The sequence below is a fragment of the Centruroides vittatus genome, unplaced genomic scaffold, assembly GCF_030686945.1.
Source record: "Centruroides vittatus isolate TY-2023 unplaced genomic scaffold, ASM3068694v2 contig_355, whole genome shotgun sequence".
Lineage (NCBI taxonomy): Eukaryota > Metazoa > Arthropoda > Arachnida > Scorpiones > Buthidae > Centruroides > Centruroides vittatus.
This window is the reverse complement of record NW_027122178.1, coordinates 36,898-64,345: the sequence shown is the minus strand read 5'-3', so window position 1 is coordinate 64,345 and position 27,448 is coordinate 36,898. Positions and strand designations below refer to the sequence as shown.

The window sequence follows — 27,448 nt, the reverse complement described above, 5'->3', positions numbered from 1 at the left end:
ATGTTAAATGCCCATTTTAAAGATAAAAATAACAAATTGTCATAGAAATCAATGTAAATTGACAGTAATCAAAAACTTGAATGAATTGTAGTGTGTGACCAACTTATACCAGCAATTGGCCCATAGACATCACTTGGAAAACTTTGACCCAGAATAAACTGACAGATAGATCAGATTTAAAAATTCCAGCTTTGTCGTGACATCAGCCTTGCCGAGTTATACATATTTGCAAAAAATCTTGTTTAGTGGTTGTGTGATTGATTTAAACTTTAATCACAGACAAAACATTTTGTAACTTACGCTGAGTTCCACTCAATTTCTAACTTACATAGCTCCTCTCCATAAACTTACTAATTTACTAACCTTGAGTAAGATTACTACATGGTTGCAGGCAAACATCTGTATCATTAATGCATGTACTGTGTCCATTGCACTGGCACTCTGGAAAATAAATAAATAATTTTATGAATGAATACATTAAATTTGTCACAAAATATTCACTATCACAAATTTCTCACTTATTGCTTAAGACTTATTTGCTAGAATTATAATCTCATAAAGAATAACTTACTAATTAACATCAGAAAAACATTTTACACACAATCCATATTCTAGTTAATAAATATATAATCCTAAAGCATACATTTCATGTAGCCAAAACTTAATTTTAATTAAGATTAGAATTCATTTTCACAAAATGATTATACAGTGGTACCTTGGTACTCGAACATAATCCGTTCCAGAAAGAGGTTCGAGTACCAATATGTTCGGACTCCAAATCATTTTTTCTCATTACAAATAATGTAAAATGGATTAATGCGTTCCAATCCCCAGTTGATTCGCTAGTAACATAACAGATTAGAGTATAAATGATATTTAGTTTTTAGGCAAGCAGTAAATAACACATATATAACTCTCAATAAATAGTAAAAACATTAAAAAAGTCATTTTAACATACGAAAACTTACCTTTTTGATTGCGATATGATGGCATAAGTGGATAGAGGTGTGAGGAGGAAAAGCGGGAGTTACTGCCGAGAAGGGGAATCCCCTTCCATAAAAACATCTGATAATGGAACTTCGGAGGTTGCTTCCCTTTTCTGTCGCTTTTGGGCAGGTAAATCTTTAATTAAAAACTTATCCATTGTCTGTCGCTTCTGCCTTTTTTGCAGAATTTTACGGAAATGAGACATGACATTTTCATTGAAAAGGTGTACAGCCCTATTGGCTACCATGGTATCAGGATGAGATTTTTCAACAAAAGCTTGCACATCCCCCCACTTAGCACAAATTTCTTTAATCACTCAACTTGAGATATCCTCCTTCCCTTCTTCCTTTCCCGAAGACATATCCTCAGCCAAAATCCTTTGTTGCTCATTTTGAAGGTGCTTCAACTCTTCTGTATTAAGCTTGGTACTGTGGTCTTCTACGAGCTCTTCAATATCCTCATTGTCGACGTCCACGCCTATGCTTCGTCCAATGAAACAATGTCATCCACAGTTTCTTCATTAAAGCCCTCAAAATCTCGCTCTGGTATACAGTCAGGCCAGAGTTTCCTCCATGCTGAATTCATGGTGCGGTATGTCACTTGGTTTCATGCATTGTCAATAAGATGAATGCAATTAAGAATATGGAAATGATTTTTCCAAAATTCTTTCAAAGTTAACCGAGTGTCATTAGTGACTTCAAAACACTTTCGAAACAAGGATTTAGTGTACAATTTCTTGAAATTAGAAATGACCTGTTGATCCATTGGTTGTAGCAAAAGGGTTGTGTTAGGTGGCAGATATTTAACCCGAATAAAGTCGATTTCTTCAACTAAATCCTCCTCCAAGCCTGGAGGGTGAGCAGGAGCGTTATCTAATAGGAGAAGGCATTTTATTGGCAAGTTCTTTTCTTGCAAATATTCTTTCACACTTGGTGCAAAAACTTCATGCACCCACTCAACAAAAAATTGCTGAGTCACCCAGGCCTTTGAATTAGCACGCCACATAACAGGCAATTTACTCTTCATAATATTGTTCCTTTTGAACACTCTTGGATTGTCAGAGTGATAAACCAACAATGGCTTAACCTTAAAATCTCCACTTGCGTTACCACACAGCAAAAGAGTAAGCCTATCTTTCATTGGCTTGTGTCCTAGTAGTGCTTTTTCTTCCTTTGTAATATAGATTCTTTTCGGCATTTTCTTCCAAAATAGCCCAGTTTTCGTCTGCATTGAACACCTGTTGAGGTGCATAACCTTCATCCATCATAAGTTTACTAAATACTCGGCGACAAATTTCTCAGCCCCTTCCTTGTCTTAACTAGCTCCCTCTCCATGCCTTACTACATTATGTATTCCACTTCGGTTCTTAAAATTTTCAAACCACCCTCTACTAGCCTTGAATACAAAAGCACTCGTACTTGTACCAGGGGTTTTCTTCACTAAATCGTCATAGAATTTCTAGTGCCTTTTCACAAATAAATGTCTCACTAATGCTATCACCTCATTGTTTCTCATTTATAAAAATAAGTAGCAACTTCTCCCTTCTTCAAGTATCTGAGGCCTTTGCTTTGTCAACGTAGTCACTCCTTTTGCAACATTAGCTCTTTTTATTGTTTCTTTATTCTTTAAAATAGTCGATATCGTCAACTTAGCCATAGAATATTGGACAGCAAAATCCGAAACACGCACTCCATTTTCGTGTTTAGCAATGATTTCTTTTTTCAGTTTGATTGTTGTTCTCACTGTTTTCCATTTCACTTGACCACTTTCACTTTTATTCTTCTTGGGACCCATATTTAAGGGCTAATAAATCAAAAGAAAAGGATGCTAATCCAAAAAATATAGCACTGCGTAACTTAATGTGCATGCGAAACAATGACTGTCTCGTAACTGACGCCACCACCGTCGGCTTGGCGGGCTTTCCCGTTCGAGTACCAAAATTTTGTTTGGAAACAGGGGCATCTTTTTTTCGAAATTTTTGATCGGGTACTGATTTGTTCGGGCTTCGAAACATTCGAATACCGAGGTATGACTGTACTTGGTTAAAAAAAAAAAATTTCCAACCCGAAACCAGTTTTCACAACTCTAAACTTACATCTATAAAAAATCTTGCTTGGTAATAAAATAACTTTTAATCCTTTTTTTCTAGATTAGGCCTTGACTAATTAAGGCTAGTCTAAAAAAAGGATTGAAGTCTAAAAGATAGTCTAGTCTACAGCCTTTTAATGTTAGTTCTTGTTAACAATTAAAAGGCATAATCTATTACATGTTATATATATTGGGTTGTATTCAGTAACGCAAAATGCAAAGTAAAAAAATCTAATTAGCTAGAAAGATGAAGCAAAGAACTGTTCTGAGTATCTTTGAGCAATATCCAAAGTCATAGAGTCATACTTGAAATAATGGAAGAAATAAAAAATGATTATCTATTCATTGTAATCATAATTTTTTACTGCTATCAAAAACATAGCTTCCCCTTACTTAATGTGGGATTTGATTAATGTGTGAAATTAATTGTGGCAATCCCTTTATAAATGCAGTTTTAATTAACACAGCTTTCACAGTTATCTTTACTTAACATAGATATGTTTTTGTCAGCAAACAAGGTGTTGGAGAATTTGCTATTTTCATGATGATGATGATTTTGGATATGGATATGCAAATTTAATTATGATAGTTGTGAAATTTAACACATTACTGTTAATGAGATATTGTATTCTTTTCTTAGAAGCTTATTTTAAAACTTTACTTCACATTTTGTTTGCATAAAATAAAAATGTCTGCAAATAAAATGCATAATCATGTATGCTTTTTTATGAACCTGATGATGGCCCGTAAATCAGGTTGAAAACGTTTGTTTTCGAAATAAATATTTTCTCGGCAAGGATAAGGTGTTATTTGTATGTTATGTTTGGTGTTTTGCTGAGTACTTTCTGATACGTTAGCTTATTCAGCTACAATGTTGAAAATAAGCTAACCTAGATTTCATTCAGAAAGTAGTTCATAATGGATTTTAAATATATTATTCTAATAAAAAATAAATTATTCAAATTTAATTTCATTAATTGTGATAAATTATTTTGAAGAATTTGAAAAAACCTTCTAGAGTTATAAAATTTGTAACTATTTCATAGAAATAATCAATAGAGTAACTTATTCAAATCAATATGTTTATACTAACTAGGACTAGATGTGAAGTGCCAATGTGTTGAAGGACACAAAGTATTATTTAGAAGATATGATAAACCATTAAATGTCATTGGACCTAAATCAGAACCATCATAACACTGCCCTAATCCTGTTCCACTTCCATTATCACACCAACCACATTTTGGATTTTTCTGACAATCATCACATGTCTGAATATCTTTACATAATAATCCTGTAAATACAAAATATGTTTAAAAATATAATTTAACACTGATAAACAAATTTAACAGTAATAAACACTAGTAATAAATTTATTTTAAAAAATATTTTAAAATAATTCTAACCCATTAACATAATTGTACATATAATACAACATATAATACATATAATTTAAAAAGAACAAATAATTTCTAACAAATACTCAAATTGTCAGCACAGGATATATTCACTGAACTTGCCAAATCAGAGTTTCGTTTGGAAATTACAGGTTAAGCATTAAATTTATGGCTCCAGATAGTTCTGTAACCCATAATCTGGATAGAATAACAAGAGAGAATTTCACAATTTCCTTAACTGCCAGACTTGTTTGCCAAATGGCCACAGATTTTTCTTCCAATTTCAATGTCCAACCATTTACTACTTTCATACAACAACCATTTTCATATATTTTTAAAAGCAGCTGTTTTTTTTTTTGACTGTTTACATATTGATGTTTATCTTAAGGGGAGGGCATGACCTGGGAAATTCACTTTGGGATGAGACTTGGTATATAGGTAGTACTCCTTTAGGATGTTCAATCCTCAAAACAAGAAAGTGCAATGGCCAGCCAATTTTAAGAAAAAGGCCTTTAAAAATTTGAGCTCAGCTTATGTACTAATAAGTTTCGCTAGGTCAGCAGCTGCTGAGCAGCTCAGTCGACATTGTTCTTGGCTACCGCCAAGTCGTTCAGGGTTCAAATCTCGGTCTCAATTAGTATTTTTTTTTTCTTTCTAAAAATTTTTTAAAATAAGTATTTTGAATATATATAAATATTAAAATTTTATTATAATAAATAATTTCATTTAAAAAAATGTTTAACACATATTACATGTCATTTTAATTATAATAATACAAAATAATTAATAAGTGTATTAATAATCATCATCATCAACTGTTGGTAAACTGATAGTATCTTCATTCACAGACATTTTACTGTAAAATATTGAAACTATTTGTATTATGGTGTGATATATTACGGAACACTATGATCTCTTTCGAAATCCAAAAGTAAACTGACACTCCAAATATCAGGTCAGTCCATAAGTCCATGCGCATTTTTATGACCTTGAGAAAAATCTTGTTTTGCTGTTGAAAATGTCAGTCTAATGTGATACTTTTCACACTGAAGTGTTAAATTGGATCTCGATTTATATAATACTGTTGGAATTGGAAACATTTTAGTTGTTTATTTTTGTTAAAATGGAAGTAAAGGATGAATATAAAAGACATGTTTTATACTTTTTATTTTTAAGTGGTGAGAATTAATAAGAATAGTAACCTTCGAAAAATTTGATACAATAGAATAATAAATGAAAACTGTTGTTCCATAACTAATTATTTATAACTATTATTATTAATTATTTTGTATTATTATAATTAAAATGACATGTAATATGTGTTAAACATTTTTTTAAATGAAATTATTTATTATAATAAAATTTTAATATTTATATATATTCAAAATACTTATTTTAAAAAATTTTTAGAAAGAAAAAAAAAATACTAATTGAGACTGAGATTTGAACCCTGAACGACTTGGCGGTAGCCAAGAACAATGTCAACTGAGCTGCTCGGCAGCTGCTGACCTAGCGAAACTTATTAGTACATAAGCTGAGCTCAAATTTTTAAAGGCCTTTTTCTTAAAATTGGCTGGCCATTGCACTTTCTTGTTTTGAGGATTGAACATCCTAAAGGAGTACTACCTATATACCAAGTCTCATCCCAAAGTGAATTTCCCAGGTTATGCCCTCCCCTTGTTAGTTTAAATTACACTTGATAGTTAAAATTTTATTTAGAAAGAGAAATATTTTGAACTGATAAAAAAAAAATAACTCCCATCTACAAACAAAATTTGCATGTTTAATGAATATATGATAAAATTCTTTAAACATAGATATCACTATCATCATCAGTGAAGAATGGTTATTTAATTTAGCATCACTTTTACCAATTCTTCCTGCCGATAACAAATAACACAATAATTGTTAAATTATTATAATAAAATTTATATAAATTGAACACATACCAGGACATTTCCATTCTGTCGTCGTCCATTCCATACACTGTGCAATGGCAAATACAGCTGCATACGCATTTGATTCAATGCACAAACGTTGGTTGCTACACCACATGCAAGGACCTTTTGTACAGTTTTCACAAGTTGTTCTACTACTACAAGGTAATTCGCATTTAACTCTATAATCATCTGACAATATTGCTTTTTCAGTGCCATTACCTGTAAATTCACATTTGTATTTGAATGTATATTTTTAAAAACAATTAACAAAAAAAATAATTTTTATGGTTTAAACAATTTATAGTAAAACTTATATTAATTAATGAATTTGACAAAAAATAAAAGTGGTTAGGCACATAAAATGGCCAAAGTTAATACAAACAGATTTGAATTACCATATTTTTACTTTCCTGATTGTTATATCTAACTACACATCTTTATCTCAACACCGGAGAATATTAACAAACTTTTCAAACCTGTAAACGGTGCATTTTCCTAAATCTCACAAATTAAATAACTGGTTAAATTAAATTAAATTAAATTAAGAGAGTCATATGTTATATATAACAGAGGGACAAGTATGGAAATCGGTCAAAAAATGACTCCTCCAAAATTTTTGCATTTGATCCAAGACACCTTAAATGTAAAATGCAAAAAAATTTGGAGGTTTTTTTTAAATGTATGGATGTTAGTGTGAGTGTGAGAGTGTGTGTGTGGAACACAATTTTGTTCATCCTCTTTGAAGCTTAATAACTTCTGTACTTTTTGTTGAAAATTTCTGAAATTTTGTAGAGAAGTTTTTTATTTTAAGTTTTTTTAAGTATTAGGAAGAATTGATACTATTAAATTTTGGTGATTAAATGTTGAAGGAATGAAAAAATAAAGAGGGTCATATGTATCTCCAGTAGGGTCTGACTTAATGATGATTTTACTTGTTATTAGCATTTATAATTTTTTTATAAAAACCTATCCCTACTCAAAATTATGCTTTTTGCCATTTTATAATAGTTAAAAATATTAAAATAAAATATGATAAGAGATGGCACTGGGAAAGTTAAGCAACTCTTGCTGAATTTTTCATACACTTTGGCTAGTTACTAATTAAATTAACTAAATAATTTGGCCAAAAGATGGCTCAGTTAGGCTGCCACCTTATATTAAATTTAATAATATAAAATAAAATGAGATAAAAATCAAATAATTTAGACGTTTCTGGAAGAGAAAATCAAATCTGAGCAGGAATTGATTTTTATTTCTACATCAGCCAAAACAGTCTAGCCCAAAAAATCAAGAAATTAGCCAATTGATTATTAAATTTCAGATGTAATGGTTTAAAACATTATTCAAACAGACTAACTTCTTACCATGTTTACTGTAAATTATTTTATGTAATTTACATAAAATAAAAACAGTTATTGAATGATGGTGAGTAAATTTTGTCATTCCTTTTATAAAATTTTACATTTGAAAACAAATTACTGCATATCAACATTTGATATAGTGATTGAGATAATCAATATAATTTACATTTAACTTATTCTAACTCAAAGTATTCAAAACTTTTTTCATTTTTCTCTTCAATTCATTATTTTGTATTCAATATTCTATATTTTATTTTATTTTTTAAATCTAGAATTATGTAAATATGATCAAATCTTCTTAATTTGACTAGAACAAGTGGAAAATCCAAAAAAGTTTGAATTATCCATTTTAGGGAATTAAGACAGTTTTCTGCAAATTTCTACTGATCATCACTATTGCACATTTATTGATATCACTTTTCTTCTTAAAAGCAGTAGAAAGAAAATAATGTTTTAAACTCTCAATTTGAAGACGATTTAGTGTACACTTTCAATTAGACATAATAAGAATATAGTTTAACAACTCCACTAGTCTTTTGGTGTTAGTAGTGTAGTGATATGGGATCTACTCGTTTCCCTCTCCCCGAGTGTGGTATGTGTTATATATATGTATGCTGCTCTATGGTATATACTTTGTCAGATTTATATTTATATGTTACTTTATTTATTGTTCTAAGGATGCTAAAGTTTAAATTAAAAACTTAAAAAGACTGTTAAGAGAAAAAGTTTAAAATTAAAAAAAAAAAAAAAATTTTGAAATGAAAAAAAGGCATAACAAGATTTGAATGTTGGAAAGTCAAAGGAGAGAGTTTGTTTTTGGGAAAATTAATGAAAGATGTTTCAAATTCATTTTCTTTGAAAGATTTTTGTTAAAAAAGGAACCTGTAGCGATATTATATTCTCTACAAATAGAAAAATATACCGGATTTTATTATTGTTTCTTTAACAACTTCCAACACTTTTAACACCAATTTAAATGTGAATTTCAAGGAAAATAATTAAGTTTACATAAGATTATGACTAGAAAGATGCTTCTCTGTTAAAAATAAAAATGATTTGTTCTGCTTTTTCCTGAATGAAAGAGGACAAGCAATAATACTTGTATATAAAGCTGACAATGAATTAATAAAAAGAAAATTAATTCTGATTAGCAGAACAGAAATGAGAATTATACAAATGATTATAATTGTGATTAAATATTAAGTATTATAAAATAGAATTTGCATTGATTAATAAAATGATATATATTTCATAATACATCATCTAATATTGCAAATTTAACAGGATAAAAAAAACAAACGATTTTACAAAAAGGTCTAACAAATATAAATTTTATAACGTTATCTGAATAATTGCAAATTTCTTTTCCATTTTGCTTATGTCACAATAAAACAGAGGCAATTGTAAAATAGTATATATCTTTTAATACTGATTCATTTCATAATTTTTTCATATGATATCAGACAGACAGAAAAGATATGATTACCAACACTGGCATAACTAGGATGGGGCTAGTGGAGTCTACGTCCTGAATACCAAATTTGAGGGTGTCATTTTTATGATTAAAAAAAAAATATAAAAACTAAAAAAAAAAAAAGTTAAAATTTTCTTTTTCCACATACAGTAGAGAGTTGTTAATCAGAATCAATTGGGGACTGGGGTTGTTCAGATTAGTGATTTGTTCGGATTACCGATTATGTACGAAAAAATATATTAACCTGTCCGATGTTCAAATTTTTCTCTGTTGCGTGTCGCTTCATGTTGAATTTTCGTCGATTTTAAGCCTAACAAAAATTTTTATAATAATAATTGAGGCTATTGTATCGTTAAAAATTATTTCTTCATTTTGTACAAACAAAATAAATACATTGAAAAATATAAAAACATGAAAATTATACTTTAGAAGTAAATCTAGTATCAAAAACGTTCGATTCAGCACAACACAGTCCGACTGAAAATCGTTCCAATTACCGGGGTTCAGATTAACGACTCTCTACTGTATTTCAATGTTTTTCTTCTAAAAAGAAAAAGGACATACTTTTTCTTTTTAGAAGACATACTTTTAGAAATGTATCAAACTTCAGTCAAAATTTTAAACAAAGTTGACTTAAAAGGACACTATTTTTGATTTGTCACGAGAGCAATCAGCTTTGGTTAAACATCTGTTAATAAATTAAATTGATTACAATGTTGTTATCTATATATATAATCGAGATGAGTTAATAATAATAATAATAATAATATTAATAATAATAATAATCAGTGCAGAGCCCAAACGGTTAGGAGTTGAAAGTTGAAATTTGGTACACAGTTAGGGTACGTCACGAGAATGCACAATATGAAGGGATTTTTCGAAATACCTCCCCACGGGGGAGAGGGACAGGATTAAGGCTTAACACTTCCATCAACATGGAAGTGTTAAGTAACAATGGAAGTGTCAAGTAACAATGGAAATGTCAACAATGGAAGTGTTACGTAACAATGGAATTGTTAAGAGGCTTTCTCTTAACAATTCCATTGTTACGTACAAGATGCGCAAGACGCAGATGTAGTTTTTTCATTTCTGTGGAAAATCGAACATATTTTTAGACCCATCTAAAAATTCTGTAATTAGTCTGCAAACAGGGAAGACCCAATTCTTGCATTCTGTGAAAACGGGTAAGGTTGACTATAACGGAATAATCTTAATTTTCGCTAAAATGGTAGGAGTTAAAAGTTGAAATTTGGTACACAGTTGGGTACCAAATTTAAGTACCAAAGTGTTAAGTAACAATGGAGAATGATAGAGTAAAGCGACATGAAAGTGTCAAGCAATGGAAGTGTTAAATAACAATGAAGAACAAGAGAAAGCAACATGCAAGATTTACGGGCTCTGGAAAAAAAAAAAAAAAAAAAAAAAGAGTAATATGTTAGAACACATTCGATTTTCAAATTTAAACAGATTAGTGATTAGTTCAGTTTTTCTCAATTTTTCTTCTTTAGAACATTTGATGAAAATCGAATGATATAATCAGAACACGTCGTGAAAATCGAACAATATTAGAACATTCGATTTTCAAATTCAACCTATCTTTAGAAAAACTTAGTTTGTTGATGAAATTACTCTTTTTCTTTTGTAACTATAACGTAATAATCTCAATCTTTGCTATCGTTGCTATCGTTGCTTTTGCCCGAGCCTACCTGCTAGTTTTATTATAATTGGAAGAATTTTTTTTTTTACATTTGATTAACAACTAATTTTGTTACATCTGATTTGTTACATTTTATTTTTTTAGTTGCAGTTTAACACACATGCAAGTAACCCTAGGGTTTCCGGCATGTCAGTCATTTTGCAAAAATACAGTACATGGTAGGGCATAATGGAGTCCAACATTTATGGAGGTGAATTTAAAAAAAACGGTACAATAATATGAAAAAACTTATTTATTTATTCAAAGTACAGTACATGTAAGAAAGTTTTTTTTTTGGTTAGGTTTTAAAAATGATGTCGTTAAATCTTTACAGCTGTGCCTCCTAGAGGTATTGTGTGGAGTAGCAATGAAGCACATTTTCATCTGTATGGCACAGTGAACAAGCAGAATTTTCGTTATTGGGCTGCTGGAAACCCGAGAACTCCACAATGACCTTTTCACAGCCCAAAAGTCACCATTTGGTGTGTTTTGTCGTGTGTGGGCATCATAAAGCCTTTTTGTTTTTTAAGAGGATGGCGTCAGTGTTACTGTGATTTCAAACCGATATTATGACATGCTGAAGAATGTTTTGCAGCCCAAAAGAAAAGAATACAATACAAGTGGCTTTTGGTTTCAACAGGATGGAGCCACAGCCCATACAAACTGTTGTTCTCGCACAATTTTGGCAGAGATGTTCTCCGGTTGTCTAATCTTTACAAGAAGCCATTGAATGGCCCCCCATGCTCCTGATTTGAGCCCCCGTGACTTTTTCTTATGGGGGTATCTCAAGGCAGAAAACCCTACAAGAACTCAAAGAGGCCATTCATGAGGAAATTGCCAAAATTCCACCAGATATGCTGGTGAGAGTTGAAGAAAACTTCAAGAAATGGCTCCAAATGTGCATCGCTCATGAAGGCCAACATTTGGATGACATCATTTTTAAAACCTAACCAAAAAAACTTTCTTACATGTACTTTGAATAAATAAGAAGTTTTTTCCATATTATTTTACCATTTTTTTTTTTAGTTTACCTCATAAATGTGGGACTCCATTATGCCCCACCCTGCATAATCCAAGTTGTTAACAGGGATAGGGAGTCAGTGAAAAAATACACAACTCAAAGTATTAGGAGTAGGAGTTGAGTTTTTTAAAACTAACTCTTACTCCTGACTCCCATAAAAAGATTTGACTCTGACTCTCTGTCCCTGGTTGTTAATGTGCACTTTCAGTTCAGCGGAAATTTGTAAAATTAAATAGCTTTATATTTTGATTTATTGTAATTTTTTTGAACAATTGCAAACATTGCAAAAATTTGATAACGTTATGTGATCTATAATGAAACTCAAAAGCAGGTCACTTTGTTTACTATGTACTGTACACTATGTGACTTTTACATGTAAGTTCTTTCGTAATGAATAATGTCCAATATACCGTATTAGCCTGAATATAACGCGACCCCGAATTTAATGCAACTCCGAAATTTTCATAAAAATATTTAGAAAAAAAAATAATACTCATAAAAGAATTCAAAGAAAGTAAAATTCAATCAGATAAGCATTTATTTAGGTAATTATAGCTAATAATACAGGTTAAATTCATGTCAATAAAATTGAGTAATGTAAAACAAAATTAATATTACGTAAGTAACAACAAAAAACGGAAATGTTTATTCAGAATCAGAACTGTTTTCAAAATGAGAACTCATTGATGTCACATCGGCATCATCAGTATTTTCATTCTTGCTTTCAGTCTCCCACAAAATGTCATCTTCCGTCCCATTTAAATCATCGGAAATGCAGCATTTCTTGAAACCTTTAACTATCGATTCAGGTTCGATCTTCTGCCAGGCAGTGGCAATCCATTCTCCTAAAAGAGAGACTGAGGGTTTTTTTATTTTTCCTGAAGGTGTCAATAGATGATTGCCCGATAATAGCCAATTGTTGTATTCTTTTCAAAAATTCTCTTTAAATGGTTTATTAACCACCACATCCAAGACTTGAAACTGAGAAGTCATACCACCCGGTATTATTACAAGATCGGAATCCAATGCCTCAATTTTTTCCTTAACACTTGTCTTAAGGTGGCCTCGAAATGCATCAAGAACTAGCATGGAGAGGGGAGTTTCTCAGAGAACCTGGCCGTTTCTCCCGTATCACATTCAACTCCTCTGTCATCCAATCTTTTTCTTGGACCCGAAAAACAATTCCTGGACACAGCGTTTCTTTGGGCATTGTTTTATGTTTCAATATAACGTAAGGTCGAAGCTTTTGTCCGTCAGCAGTAACAGCAAGCATAACAGTAATTCTAGACTTTTCATAAACCAGCTGACTTCAATAAGACCGTTTTTTCACCTTTCTTATTTACCGTAAGGTCAGAAGGCATGTCAAAATAGACTGGTGTTTGGTCTGCATTTCCCATATTTCCAAGACTGTAGTTGTGCTTTTTGTGTAATGATATAACATGGCACTGATAAGCCAACAATTTTTCATTAAAGTCGTCAGGAAGTTTTTGCGTGAGGGTTGTCTGCCGTCATAGTGATAAACCGTTCCTTTTCATCATTCTTCTACACCAAACCATACTTGCCTTAAAGTCCTTTCTAGGAATGTTTAAATTAGCAGTCTCTTCTGACGCTTTAAATCTTATGACTTCACGGGATATTGGGCACCCTTCATTTTGCTTTTCTATTACGAATTTTATCACTCTCTGCTCAACTTCATTAATCCTTCCTTTTTTAGGTCCACTAATTTCTTGAAGAATTTGCATTGTTATATTTCCTTAAATCTTTTCTCCATAGGCGGATGTTTACTTCTGGAACTTCGTATTTCCTCGAAGCTCTCAAGTTGTTTGTTCTTTCTGCTTCGTTTGCAATCATAATTTTAAAATTCATATCGTAGGTTCTCCTGGTACCTTTATTTATTTGACTCTTTGATGAGCCTTTTTTCTCAACACTGCCTTTATTACTCTCACTCGTTTTTTATGGGCAATAAAGAAAAAAGTAAAGTAACCGTCGCTAGTCACTAGAGCAAAAAACAAATGAAACAAAACAGTTGCATGAGACGTTAACGAGTGGAGACATAGCCTTACTATAGTAGTGCTATGCAAACAAAAGCGCAGGCCTACTAACTAGATCACATGGTTGTTTTGAAGTGGTCAGTCGAGCTAGGAATTGGTCGGACGTTCAGTCGCGTTTCATCCTCAGTAGGAAAATGTCCTTGTTTATATTACATTCCATTACTTAAACCCCGAATTTAGTGCGAGTCGATTTTTTAACGGAAAATAAATGGTCGAAAAATATCGCGTTATATTCGGGCTAATACGGTATTACAATTTTAATATATTTGATACATAAATCACTAACATTGTTTCTTCATATTGTGGAAAGATTTAATATATACTTTTTATATCTCTTGATCAAAGTATTTTATGAGAAGAAATACTAACAATTAGTATAATTAGCAAAATAATTACAGTGCAACATAATGAAAAATAGGATCAAATGATCAGCACATATTAAAGCATTTTATATGCTTATTATTTCATGCTATTTTTCATTTATTGTAGTTAATTACTTGTTTAAATTAAATAAAAATAAACAATTTATATTGATTCTGTTACTAAATATCGTCAATTTTGATTTTCTAATTTCCAAAATGGCATATTATTTTTTGAAATAATCAAAAATTTTGTAAACCATTTGAATAAATTTAAAATCAAATAAATAATTCATTTCCAAATTAAAGCAATTATAACATATTAATGTAACAAGCATCATAATGATTTTTCATATAATTTTGTAAAAGTTTCTCAAATGTGTCACAAGAGACTGTGCAGAGAAGCTTGTAGATAAAGTATTGGGGATAAGTGTATATTACACTGGTTATAGGATGCATCATTTTCAGTCTGCAATACTGGTAAGCAAAAATTAATTATACAAAATATATATGATGGTTGAATCACTTTCAACTATTATGGGTGCAGCTGCATAGTTCTGTAACTAACCAGTATGTTGTAAGAAATGAACTTGTTTTTTAATACTTGATATCAAGATGATAGCAAGAACATGACATGTTATCCATTTTTTATTACTATTTTCAGTTTTATTTACTATAAATAAACTTAAACATGACAATAATACAATAATAGTAACACTTTGTGTATTAAATAGATGAAATAAAATGTATCATGCAATTTCAGTGTGACAATATCGCAGAACTGAAATGATGCGTCACAACCAATACATTATACACTTACTCTTAATGTTTTGTCTGTAAGTTTCTCTGCACAATCTCCTATGGCACATTACTTTTCAAAAACCATGTATAAAATACAGATGCATATTACTTGAAATCTTGATACAATATTTTTATAATTTATTTAAATTTTATTTGAGTAAAAATATTACCTGCTTCTCGAACAAAAGTATAGCATTTCTCATCTTTTTGCCAACCGCAATGATATTCTGTGTGGCAAGCATGGCAATTATGTAATTTATCACAGTTACTACTTTCAACTTCTTCACACTTATCAACAGTCCTTATTTTCTAGATGAAATAAATGAAAAATAAATTTAATATTTAATACAGTTAAGGTAATAATTTACAAGAATATACACAATGATTGTTATACATGAGAATCTGGCAAGATGATTTTCTTGAGCAGTTTTAAGACACAAAAAAGACAAACTAAAATATTATGATTAGAAAGTATAGTTTATAACTTAAATTTTCACAATCAAATGTTTTAGTTTTTTCAACTATAAAATTATTCTCTGGCACATCTTAATGCAAAATATATAAAGTTTCACAAAAACTGCATCATAAAATACTTTCTCAAAAGCAATAAATTACTTTGCCTTGACATTTATATACAAATTATTAGGTTTTAAAGTTAATTTAGGTTAATACAAGTTCATGATTGTTTTTCAGCAATTCTTTTAATTCAAAAAAAAATTACAAGAAGGCACTTAACATTTCTGTAACTGTCACTCATTTATCAAATAGCCACAGATTATATTGCAAGTGACAAGCATTCACTTAGATTATCTATGTTGCAGTTGTTGCCATCCTTCTATTCAGTACAATTTTTAGCTTATTTTACTTATATTTAACATTAATTATGGTTCTTAAAATATTGCAAGCATCTGTAGTATTAAACAGTTCACACTATATTAGTATATTAATTCAAGTTTCTAAAAGTCTATAATGTAAATTTCACAGAAAAAACCAATATAGATATGTTCCAATTGGAACCCAACAAAAACAAGGACAATTCCTTAAGGCCAGACTACACACTTGTTGGATATGCAAGACCCCCTCCATCACATCTATAAAGAAATTAGTAAAGCCACTGGACAAAAAATCCTATACAAAAGGAATCCAATAATCTACAAGCTTTTATATAATGATAAATAAGGATCCCCCAACTCTAGCAATGTTCTGAAGTATAACTATTTCTCTTAAAGATGAGAAATTGCACATGACATTCAGTACACAGTGGCCACTTCAAGATTTTTAGAAGCAGGACTGAAGAAGCATAAGTATGACATTCAGAGGTCCAACCAAGTTATGACCCTTGCAGCCTATGCTCTTTCTGATTCTGTTGATGTGGGCTGGCAACAAGCTAAAGTCATTAAAGGCATTAGAAATATGATCATATATGTTACATGGAAGCTCTCTACATTTAAAAATCTGTCCAAAAGGTAGTCCTATCAATTATAAGGACCTCAATGACCTTTTGACTGCCTGGAAAGCCTGCTATGATTAGCATATTGGGTGACCTTGACACCCTTTACTGTCTCTTTCTTCACATTCCCTTCCCTCTTTTACTTGCATTCTTTATTTAATTTATTTAATATTCTCATTTTTATGTATTTTTATTTTATTTTGTTATTTATTTCTTTGTTCATATTTTTATTCTTTTGTTTTAATTTTTTAATTTAAATTAACCAGTATTCACTGTTCCAAAGCTTTTATATTATATTCTATTCTTTTGTTTTGTTTGATTCTGTATTTTACTTAAAGATGGTCTTTAAAAAAACCAATAGCATTTGTAATTAAACTATTTGTGTTGCAAACAAAGGTTTGTGTAAATTTTGAACATCCACACTTGTAATCTATAATGCTTTAGAAACATTGGAAATATATAATTAATAATTTGGGATATATTGTTAATTTATTACAGTATCACATAATCTTAAATTGATCTGCAAAACTACCAATCTGGCAAGTCTTTGGAACAAAGCATACTAGAAAATTGACATTCAATTTGTAACAATGTCTGTTTTTTCAGTTAGTCACCATTCACTTTCATAAAACTCTAAAAACGCTTGTAATAATCATCTATATTCTTAATATAAATGATATAATCATGATGATAATTATTACAATTGCATTATTAACAAAATAAATTACAATAATCTGAGTGTAAACTGAAAATATTTATTGGTCTATGAAGTATCTATCAAGTAGAAAATCCATATCTATGTAATAGGTAACGTATAGAGTCAATACATTATGTTTAAATTTATAACTGCATTATATCACGGTTTTAATTAAAACTGTTTCATAGTAAACCAACATAAGAAATAATTTTTACTGGTATGTCTTATTATAGGTGATCTGACTTTACATAATTTTGGCATAATTCAATTTCAAAAACATATCCTGAATTGAATCACCTAGCACTTGTATCTGTAATTCAACCATCATAACATGCAGTGGCATTATAAGTGTTTAATCTCTATCATCCATAGAATCCAAAAAATCATAATTATGCTACCTTTATTAATCACAAAGGCTCTGGTTCTATGACAATTTCTTCAACAGAGTTGAAAATAGCCAATTACCATTGCATAACCATCAAAAGTGCAAAAACAGATTGATTCAGATTCTGTTTATGTATTAGTTAATCCAGTTAAATTATTAGATTTCCAGATTATCCAGTTAAATTATAAATTTTATTATTGAAAAAGTACATTTCTTTCTAAATTTTACAAATTTTTTCATTTTAGAAATGTCCTATTTATTCTCCTATAAGTCAACTTGCTTTATATGGCTTCACTTTATGCAACACTTGTTTGGAACCAATTAATTTCATAATGTGAGGGATACTTGTATTTAGAAAAATAGTGTAATTAAAAAAATTAAATTTTCAAAATAGTACAAATACAATATAATTCATCTTGCTACAACATTTATATATGTATTTTAAATATTTACAAATAAATGAAATCCATGAAAACAAGACAATACAAAAATAATTATTTTTGTGAATTATAATTTTAATTTTACTCATAGATGCTGTATAAAGTGAAAGAAAAGAAATAGAAATAAACTTATCAAAAATAAATAAATAAATAAGGCTAGTATTATGTAGACTATTCATTGTACATTGAGAAATTATACTTTAGTAAACAAATTATGAAGAATAGCCAAATGAATGGCTTACTATATTTGCATCTTGCCAAAAGACTCACAATAACACTAAAAACATTTATAAGTTGAGATCTTTGATGGAAATGTAAGATTTGTAAAAAGTCATCTAAATGCTACATTTGTAACAAATATCAATCAAAATATTTCTTTGTCTCCATTCATCTGAAGACTTACATGTCAAAACATGTAATGAATTTTGAATACAGTAGAATCCCATATAACGTGATGAAAAAATTGCGACTAGTACTCATACAGCGCAATAAACAGTTCCATATAACGCATAAGATAAATTTAACATTTTCACATAGTTTCTGATTTTTGTTTAGAAAAGCAAATGTACACACTTACCTGTTGTTTATATAAGAACAGTGAAGCTGACAGTTTAAAAAAGTAGCAGTTTATAAAAAAATAATAATACACACACATTTAAAGATATAAGAGGAAAATAATTTTATTCAACTTTTAATAAAAATAAAAATATGTACTTCATTTAACATTTATTCACTATCGGAAGTATCAACAAATAAGTTCCAACGACACTGTTTTGTTAATATTGGTTGTACAGATTCATTGCTTGAATAGTCCATAGTCTTGATTGTTATCATTATTTAAAAACAGTTCTTTCTCCAGATCATTTTTAGATTGAAAATATGGGGATAGACAATCATTCAATTTTCTTTTAAATTCTGTAACCTGCTCTATTGACGGATCAATTTTCATAAAATGTGTTTCTAACGTTTTGGCTATTTGTAACCCTTTATTTATATCTTCTAAACTCAAAAGTTGCTTTGGCACATTAAACGTCTGGACTGAGTTTTCCTCCTCATTACTAGAATGAGAACAATTTGCTAATTCTATTAATTCGATTTCATTAATATCTTCATTGTAATTAATTAATTCGGTGATATCTGTCTCATTCATATCAACAAAACCCTCTCCAATATTTTGTCCAGCAGTTATTACACGATCTGCATCTGTTTCTGATAGAGTTGGAGAAATTGCAGTAATAATGAAATTTGGCCATAACTTTTTCCAACAGGTGTTGAGGGTTGACGATTTCAGTTCTTTAAGAGACATGTTTATTATTTCTATGCAATTTAGTATTGAAAATTCTTTCCAAATTTGTGGAACCATTGCATTCGAATTACAATCAATTTTTTCTAAAATTTTAAATTTTCAAATGTACGATGTAAATAAAAAGTTTTAAATGTTTGTATTATCCCTTGGTCCAATGGTTGAAGAATTGATGTTGTGTTGGGTGACAGACAAATCACTTTAACATTAGGATGATTTAAATTTATAGGATGGCCTGTCACATTATCCATCAGTAACAAAACTTTAAAACTAATATTTTTTCGTTGTAAATAATCTTTGACCTCCGGTATAAAACAGTTCTAAAACCAATTTCAAAACATTTCACATATGATCCATGCTTTTTTATAGGCTCACCAGTGAATAGGAAGTGTTGATTTTTCTACATTTTTCATTACAAGTGGATTTAATGTACAATTAATTAACATCAGCTTAATTACATGTTCTCCAGCTGCATTAGAACACAAAACCAAAGTTATTCTGTCTTTTGACACCTTGAAACCAGAAGCAGAAGTCTCATTTTTCACAATATATGTCCTGCCAGGCTTTTTTTTCTAATACAGAGCAAATTCATCAACATTATAGACTTGTTCCACTATATAATTGCCCTCCACTACAATTTTGGAAAATCTTTAAGCTGCTTCTGTATTGGCTGATGCACTTTCTCCAACAATTCTCATATTACACAAAGAAAATCTCTTCTTGAATCTGTCAAACCATCCTGTGCTGACTTTAAATTTGAGTTTATGCAATTCATTAGATGAAACGCTCTCAGAATCTTTTAAACATTGGTAAACCTTGAGTGCCTTTTGTTTTATGGCAACACTATTTACTGGTATATTTCTCTAGTAACAGTCTTTAATCCATATTGTCAAACACTTTTCTACCTTAGGCACTAACATGTCTTTTATTTGAGCAACTTTCTTCAAATCTAATAAAGATGTACTAGACATTATGGCTTGTATTTTGCTTTCATTTTGTCTTATTGTTCAAACTGTTGACTCTTGTAAGTTCAATTCTTTAGCAATGGTTGCCACTTTTGCACCAGATTTCAATTTATCCAAAATTTTAATTTTGTCATCCAGAGCTATATGTTTTCTTCTCAACTTCTCAGGTATTTTATTTATTTCCATATGCATGGCTAAAATATATATTTTTCTTATAAAAATATTATTATAACACATACAAAACTTTTTTTATAATTAAGTTACCTGTATTATGTTTTGACTTCCCTTTATTAAAAGAAACTTTATTTGAAACAAATTAGTTACGTATAACACTAACAGTCTGTTTGCAATGAAATAATATTTCAAACTGAATCACATCTCATTAACATATTGCGACAACCATTACAATTTACAGACATGCTTGAATCTGCATAAATTGGTCTTATAATGTATATCCCGTATAACGTGATTTCCTACAATGTGGAATGTATCCCTGTATTGTACAAGACTCTACTGTAAATGATTCTAATGCTATTTCTAATGTCTTTTGGCAAGATGAATATATAGAAAATCATTCATTTGGATCTTCTTCGTAATTTGTTAACTAAAAAAAATTCATCAACCATTTAGAAGATGTATACTTTACTAAATAATCAAAAATACACATTATTGTATTTCTGATTATGTAGGGTGTGCACCTAACAAGTGACCAACAGCTAGGAGTCTATTTGGAAATGCTTATCAATTGGTTGATTGGTAGCAGCGTATGATCTGTCACCAGTAGTTGGTAGGTCATTCTTTAACCTATCTTAAAGATTGGTGTGTATGATAGTGTGTGATAACAATCAGCAAATCACCAGAAACATTATAGGTGTTTTAAATAAAATTAAAAATAAATTTAACATGGCCAATGGTAATTTATGTTTAATAATATAATAAATATAATTACAACTTTTAACAAAGATTAAACTTTGCTTCAGTCCTTCATTCCATTGTTTGCACCATCCGCAGTTCATAAAATCACAAAACTCACGGAGATGATCTTTCCTTGTTGGCTACTGCCTCTGTAGTAAAAAATGTAAAGTATGATAAAAGTGTGGGAACGCTGGGAGATAGGACGAAGTCGTACCTCCTTTTTTCAGTGAACAGGTCGGCAAGACCCACCCCACTGTCGCGGATGGCTAAATTTTTTTGATATCCCGACTTGTCAAGATTGGGTAATTGTTTGTCAGGTTGAGTGGCGAAAGTGTGTGGGTTCGTCAATAAGTTAAGGTGATATTCGAAATAATGAAACCATGATGAAAACAAATAACGATTTATTTAGACAGATAAACAAAATATAGAAAATAGATCTACGCTGACGTGTCCAGTTCCTAACCGTGGGGGAGAGAGAGAGTTTACAAATTTAGGGGTCATACCTCTTCCTAGGATGTATTGGCTGTAATTGTAGGAATAATCGCATGGATGGCAGGAGGATCGGTCGTGACAGCTCATCGGCGGCGGGTTTCGGAGTCCTCAGGTTTTGGCCCTCGATTCTCGACTCGAATCAGACGGGACGTGAGTCTTCTTCGGACCTTCAGCGACTCCGTTATCAGCCTTTCCCCCCTTATATACTACAGGTCACGTTATCTTCGATCACCAATCGCGATAGTTGGTGAATCGCTGATGATTCAATCTCCGTGACTCAGTTTGGATCCGGAGAGAAAGGAAGTGCTTTTCGACGGCGGAAGACTGCACATCCTTTGAATTTCGACCTTTTCTACAATTTCCCACGAGGGGGTTTGAACAAAAAAGATTTTGGGCCGGGTAAACCCGGTCCTCACATTAGCATCATCTGGTGTCCTGGCCACACCAGACTTGTGGCTAGGACACCAGATGACACTTTTATCATACTTTACATTTTTTACTACGGAGGCAGTAGCCTACAAGGAAAGGTCATCTCCGTGAGTTTTGTGATTTTATGAACTGCAGATGGTGCAAACAACGGAATGAAGGACTGAAGCAAAGTTTAATCTTTGTTAAAAGTTGTAATTATATTTATTATATTATAGGTGTTTTTGAATGATGCCTGGTCTCAATGGTTGAATCAATAAGCATTTCTGAAAGACTCTAAGTAAGCAAACCAATGAAATAATATGTATCATATGAAACCAACTATATTGTTGGCTTACTTATTTAATTGCAAGTCACCTAGATGAAACCAGAGTATCTAAGTGCATTCATTTCCAAAATCTCCTGCAAAGCATCACTACTCCCAAGCTGGTGTGCTTTGCAGGAAATTTTAAAATAATCTTTATTACATATAGTCTAATACTCTAAATAATAAACATACAGGGTGGGCCAGCGAAAACGAAATGGCAGAGTGTTCGTGTTCGTCCAAGCAAATCGCTCGGACAGGTCGATTTTACTCTCAAGGGGACATCTTATGCAATAAAGTTTTTGCGAATCTGAATATTAACTAAACAAACATTTTTTTCGAAATAAATGTTTGTTTAGTTAATACAAAATAAATGAGTTTTTAAAATTTTTTGTTGTCTGTTGTATTCAGAATCGCAAAAACTTTACAGCAAAAGATGTCCCCTCGAGAATAAAATCAACCTGTTCAAGCGATTTGCTTGGACGAACACAAACACTCTGCCGTTTCGTTTTCGCTGGCCCACCCTGTATTTTAATTTTTAAAGAATTAATGCTAACAATGTAAAATTTGAAAATATTTCCTTTATTTACAGTTTATTGAAATGTCCAATAATCCACTTAACAAATCTCTAATTTTAAGAATCTTTATTATGTAATACCAAACAATCTGCTGAATTATTGGGCTTTTTTGGGCTATGTTAATGATTAGTTACTAATTAATTTGACTATAGGTAGGCAGATATGCTTCCAGTTTGTATTTTAATAATATAATAAATTAATTTTTAATTTAGAAATTTCTGGAAGAAAAGAATTAGGTCTCAACCTGCTCTGGCCATAAGTACAGGTATACCTCGCCTTACATTGGTAATTGGTTCCAGAAGGTGACACAAGTCGAATTTACTTGTGTACTACGACGTAAGTTGAAACTATGGTGGAAAATGCCAATAATGGGCACTTAAAGACCGATAAATAAGACAACACAGAAACACAGATGTTTTCATGTTTTGTTCTCTAGGATTTATGATGATTATATTAACATTTACTGTAAATGTACATATTTTAATATGATTTTATGTGCTTTTAATGCTTTTCTAGTGATATTACGACTTCAATATTTGTGGCAGACGGATGTAAAGTCGAATAAAATGACTTAAACTTGATTTTTTTTTCCATATACTTTTTTGACAAACGACGTATAATCGAGAACGACGTAACTTGAGGTATACTTGTAATTCAATCAGATTGAGTTGTTATCTTAATTATCATGACTAAACAAACACAAAAACTATAAACAAGTAATTAAGGAAACCAATGGTAAAATAAAAATCTTTGATAAATGTTTTTGGTCTTTATTATAACCAGCTTTGGCTACATTCAAAATTATTCAGATCGTATTTAATAATTTTAAGTAATTAAAATCTATAATATTGCATGGTAATGATTAATAATTTTAACACTTACTGATAATTAACAGTTAAAAATACCTTCATTCCTGTATTGCATTTTCCATGATGGTATGACGTTCCACACCATGGTTTTCCACACCATGGTTTTCCACACCATGACGTTCCACACCAAACACAATTGTAAGTATTCGCAATACAGCTTGGACATAACGTTTGCTGTCCACAGAGATATGTAACATTTGCTAATATTAAAAATATAAATACTCATAATTAGATACAATAACAGTACTAAATTCTGCCAATACAATACAATACCAATATAAATAACCTCAACTAGACATAAACACCAATAAACCAGCAAAAATAAAAGAGATAAACATTTTTTAAAATTTTAAATGGTCATCCTCAGGTTTAAAGAATGCAGATATAAACAAACTAATTCATTTATATCTGCATTCTTTGAACCTGAGAATGACCATTTAAAATTTTTTTTAAAGTGTTTGTTTTCAGTTTATCTCTTTTATTTTTGCTGATTTATTAGTATTTACATTTAGTTGAGGTTATTTATATTAATTTACACCAGTAGTTTTGTAGTGATTGTACCAATACCAATAATTTTCTAACTGATCCAGTCCTATATCCCCTTCTATCTATATTTTAAAGGTGTTGTAATATATGAAAGCATAAAAACTCATTGAATTAGAGAATATTCACTAACCATTCAAATTCAAACAAAGAAACAAGGACGACGCCAGCCAATGGGCCAGGGGAGCAAGATAATGTAAATTGATAGAAGATATGAACTGTATGTAGGTAAAATAAAAACGATTCATAAAGTTTTAATCATTTACTATGTACCGGAAAAGAAATATCTTAATTAAAACATTTTTTTAAACTTACAAGAAGCCTAAGAAGATTATTTTAATTAAAACTTAGCATTTAAATAATTTTTTCGAATTTCTAGGAGAAGGCAGCTGCCCCTCCTGCCCCCCCAGCGACACCCTTGTAAAGAAATAAAAGTTTACAAATCAATTTATAGTCTTCTTTCAGCTTACTGTAGACAAGGTCTGCAGTAAGCCATTAGGATTTAACCTACACACTGTTGTATTTCTGATTATATAGAGTGTGCATCTAACAAGTGACCAACAGCTACGAGTCTATTTGGAAATGCTTATCAATTGGTTGGTTGGTAGCAACAAATGTCACCAGTAGTTGGTAAGTCATTATCTAACCTTTCCTTAAGATTGGTGTGCCTGATAGCAACCAGCATATCACCAGAAACATTATAAAACTGTAAGTAAGCAAACCAATGACATAATCTGTATCATACAAAACCAACTATATAATTGGCTTTACTTATTTATCTGCTAGTCACCTAGATGAAACCAAGGTATGTAAGCACATTCATCTCACAAACTGATTGTCACAATCGGTTCGATTGTTCGAATAAAAATCTCCTGCAAAGTAGCACCACTACCAAGCTGGTGTTTGCCAAAAGCAACAACTGTATGTTATATGGCAATCAATGGCAAATCAAACACAGAAAGGGCATTCTATCTACTGTGGATTAGTTTTATAGCACAGTACGTCCATCCCATGTTCAAATGCCTGGCAAAATGTTATCAAAGATGCATATTGAAAAAAAGACTGGAACATCAGTTTGTAAAACAAACCAATTCTGATAAGTCAATATATCAGTATCAGATTGGTATTGGTTACATCTCTACTCATAAGGTTACAGTATTAAGCAAATACATAAATTTCATTTTAATTACTGTATATAAAACAATAAAAAAGAAAACAATATTTATAAACGTACCTCCTCTTTGATAACATGATGTACGGTATGCTTTAACATGATATGGAATAACTGAAAACAACTGGCATAAACTCATTTCGTAATTCCAGACACATTTAACACCTAATGCAGATTTTTCACAAGCATCAGCACTATGATATTGTTTACAACTTCCTAAATATAAAAATAATCATTTTTTAATTAATAAATTATAAAAAATATATTCTATAAATAAACACTATTTAGGTTGCAAATAATTTCAGTCATATTAATTGCTCCTTTCCAATGAAAAGGTAAACTGTTATTATTATAAGGAAAAAAATAAGATAAATTTATATAATCCTGCATAATTAAATGAAATAATAGAATTTCAAATCCACAAATGACAATCAAAAGTTAAATTTTTAAAAATTTCAAACAAAGTTTTAAAAAATATTTACAATACAAACATTTTAAAAATATATACATATAATACACATATATCTTTCAGTTATCTTATACAAATCAGTACATATAACATATTAAAATAATGCTTTATAGTTATTAATAATTACTTCTAGCTTCAATTTTTCTTTAGAAATTTCATCCTTGATTTTAAAACTAATATAAAAAAATATTTATACATTATACGTAGAAAAATTCTAATGATGAAGGATTAATTTCTCAAAAGCACTTAATGTAAGATAACAATAATTATAAAAAATGCAAAATGCAAAAAGTTCAGTGCATTCTTGAATTCATAATGCATGCATGAGAATAAACTGAATAAATAAGAAAACAGAAGTAGTCTGCTTTCAGATATGTAATTTTCTTCAAAATCATCATAATAACAGGAGATAAACAGTAAGATAGTTGGTAAAAAATCGATTTCGTGTACTTCATTTAGATGGGAAGAAAATCAGACATTGTTAGACATTTTGTGACTGGTTTCAATTGGAGGTAGATTAACAAAATCCTGGATAGACTAAAACTAGTGTTGCAACAAATAGTATATTTGGCCTCAGACCGAATACTGAATATTTGGCCAAATTATTCGGTTTGATTAATGCACGTATGAAAATTGGTGTGCAAACCGCATTATGGCAAGCACCCTGCTCTCTATTGGCCCACTGTCACTACGCTTCGCCAATCGCGTTAATTCTTGACAGTTGTAGTGGACAGACAAGAGCATCATGGCAGTATGTGATAAGTGATGATATCAAAGGTGGATAACAATGAAATGACCTACATGTGTAAATAACGGAAAAAGAACAGAGAAAGACCGCAAAGTGAAAATGTGAAAATAAATATAAAATTGAGTTGATAACATAATCAAACAAGTTGAGGCAGCTTATTGACGCGAAATTTGTGGCCATCAATGCCAAATAATTGTTCTCATAGACTTCGGAAAGCTAAATGCTTGTAATGAAAGTCACTTAGCGTGCATGGACAAAAGCCTGGAGTCGTTCAAGCTACCGAGTTGTCCCGAATCTGTGAAATCATAACTGTGACTTATACAGACGTCCTACCTGTCTCTTTTCTCCATTATCACCAGGCTACGAATCACGTAATTGTAAAATGGAAAATCTACGATGGAAAAGTGACGAATAGAAAGTATTGTGCGCACACATTATGATGTATGCCTATGCATACATCATAATGTGTGGACTAAAGCGATAGAGGAAAGAGAAAGGGAAGAGCAAAGACAAGCACT

The 27,448-nt window shown here is 30.7% G+C and overlaps 1 protein-coding gene across 1 annotated transcript in view; it reads right to left on the bottom strand.

Annotated features, from left to right (window-relative positions):
- LOC136974706 (attractin-like protein 1) overlaps nucleotides 1-27,448 on the bottom strand; it is a 77,367-nt gene that overhangs the window by 18,023 nt on the left and 31,896 nt on the right. Inside the window, exons 10-15 of the mRNA XM_067269645.1 lie at nucleotides 25,777-25,929; nucleotides 24,036-24,199; nucleotides 15,346-15,484; nucleotides 6,422-6,631; nucleotides 4,169-4,369; nucleotides 364-441 (exon numbers count right to left, since the gene is read on the bottom strand). Coding sequence (XP_067125746.1) covers nucleotides 364-441; nucleotides 4,169-4,369; nucleotides 6,422-6,631; nucleotides 15,346-15,484; nucleotides 24,036-24,199; nucleotides 25,777-25,929 — 945 coding nt within the window. The remainder of the gene's footprint in view (nucleotides 1-363; nucleotides 442-4,168; nucleotides 4,370-6,421; nucleotides 6,632-15,345; nucleotides 15,485-24,035; nucleotides 24,200-25,776; nucleotides 25,930-27,448) is intronic.